At 27.5% G+C, this 2,097-nt stretch overlaps 1 protein-coding gene across 1 annotated transcript; it reads right to left on the bottom strand.

Annotated features, from left to right (window-relative positions):
• Window positions 1-803: 803 nt before the first annotated feature.
• LOTGIDRAFT_148049 (hypothetical protein) lies at window positions 804-2,035 on the bottom strand (the record flags this gene model as incomplete). The annotated part of the gene is made up of 2 exons (XM_009063136.1): window positions 804-930; window positions 1,836-2,035. 2 exons carry the CDS (start codon window positions 2,033-2,035, stop codon window positions 804-806), a joined length of 327 nt encoding a protein of 108 aa, XP_009061384.1.
• Window positions 2,036-2,097: the final 62 nt, after the last annotated feature.

Here is a 2,097-nt window from a genome sequence, read left to right on the forward strand (position 1 = left end):
TGGCAGCTCTAATATAAGCCAGTTTAGAATGAAAGACATTGAATACAATAAATTTTATAAGAAATGTTGAAAGCGTTTTGTATGAATGGAGTTACACAAACATAAATATATCCATTTTGCATATAAAATGCAGTTTTCTATATCAGATACATTTTGAAATATTCATTTCAATTCGGCAGTATTATGTTGTTGGTAATGTAAAACAAATAAAATAAAAGGTGCATTTTAAGGCAGAAAATATATTGCACAGTTAATTTACTGATAAATGCCGTTAAAGCTCACAGAAATCAAACATTGGTGCTGAACATTTGTGCATATTTCATTTCAAAATTCCAATAAAGTTTAGAACTATACAAAATTTAACTCCACTTCTAATTTGTGATGAACATGGAGAAAGAAAAGATCATTTTATTTCATTAGCCCAACAAGGTTTAGAACACTTCTAATAATGTGCAGAACAGTAACACACAGCACTTCATTTCATTTCAATAATCCAATAGAACATTTAACTCCACTTCTAACTTTGTGATCTCCACTTCTAACTTTGTGAACTCCACTTCTAACTTTGTGAACTCCACTTCTAACTTTGTGATCTCCACTTCTAACTTTGTGATCTCCACTTCTAACTTTGTGAACTCCACTTCTAACTTTGTGACAAACATTGAGACAAAAAATCATTTCATTTCAGTACCTCAAAGGCACTATACAATAAATTGTACAAGATATACAAATCATTTTGGAATTATCTAATAGGTATAAAGTAATCAGATTATTGTTGTCGATAAGGAAAGTTATCACATTGTTTATTGAATAATAAAAGGAGAATCAATGCCTGAGAAACCAGCACACACCCCACCTTCATTTGTATCAGCTGTTTTAGTTCGTAATAAATGCCCACATACTGTATTATATAACTCTTCTTTTTCATTGCTGAAATATAACATTGAACATCATAAAGAGCATGATCATGAAAAAAGCTGATGATGATAATACTGATTAATATTGATGATAATAATACAGATGAATAATAATAATAATAATAATGATGAAGATAATGGGGATAATAATAATAATAATAGCAATGTTGAGGATGATAAAGAATGAATAATGATGATAATAATACAGATGATTAATAATAATAATAATAATAATGATGAAGATAATGGGGATAATAATGATAATAATAGTAATGTTGAGGATGATAATGAATGAATAATGATGATAATAATACAGATGATTAATAATAATAATAATAATAATAATGAAGATAATGGGGATAATAATGATAATAATAGCAATGTTGAGGATGATAAAGAATGAATAATGATGATAATAATACAGATGATTAATAATAATAATAATAATAATAATGATGAAGATAATGGGGATAATAATGATAATAATAGTAATGTTGAGGATGATAATGAATGAATAATGATGATAATAATACAGATGATTAATAATAATAATAATAATAATAATGATGAAGATAATGGGGATAATAATGATAATAATAGTAATGTTGAGGATGATAATGAATGAATAATGATGATAATAATACAGATGATTAATAATAATAATCATAATGAGGATGATAATGGGGATAATTATAATAATAATGAGGATGATAGTGATGATAATATGGTTAAAAATAAGATGATTCTTGTCATTCTGAAGGAGATAAAGGTTTATTAGAGCTACTAAAATGACCTCTATCATTCATACAGAATAATGAATAATGCATAATTATTAACTATTGGTTCAACCAATGGATATTCTGTTCTTCAATATTAGCTACATATATTTGAATCTTTTCAAATATCAAAGTTACTCACCCAATGTAACAGCCATAAATACCTAACTCAGATATACATTTAGATTTCACCAATGGAGTACCAGCTTTAATAAGATAATTAGTTTGAGTCTGGGGTCGGATCTTCTCCATCAAAATATATCCTGCTCTCTCAGCAGAATTCTCATGTTGTTTTAAAAACTCTACCAGTTCATCATCATACATATTGTGACCTGAAACCATGGCTAAACTTATACAANAGGCATTTCAAGAAATGAGGCTGGCCCAGATTTAGCCCTTTCAGT

Source organism: Lottia gigantea (genome assembly GCF_000327385.1).
Source record: "Lottia gigantea unplaced genomic scaffold LOTGIsca_5556, whole genome shotgun sequence".
Classification (NCBI taxonomy): Eukaryota; Metazoa; Mollusca; class Gastropoda; family Lottiidae; genus Lottia; species Lottia gigantea.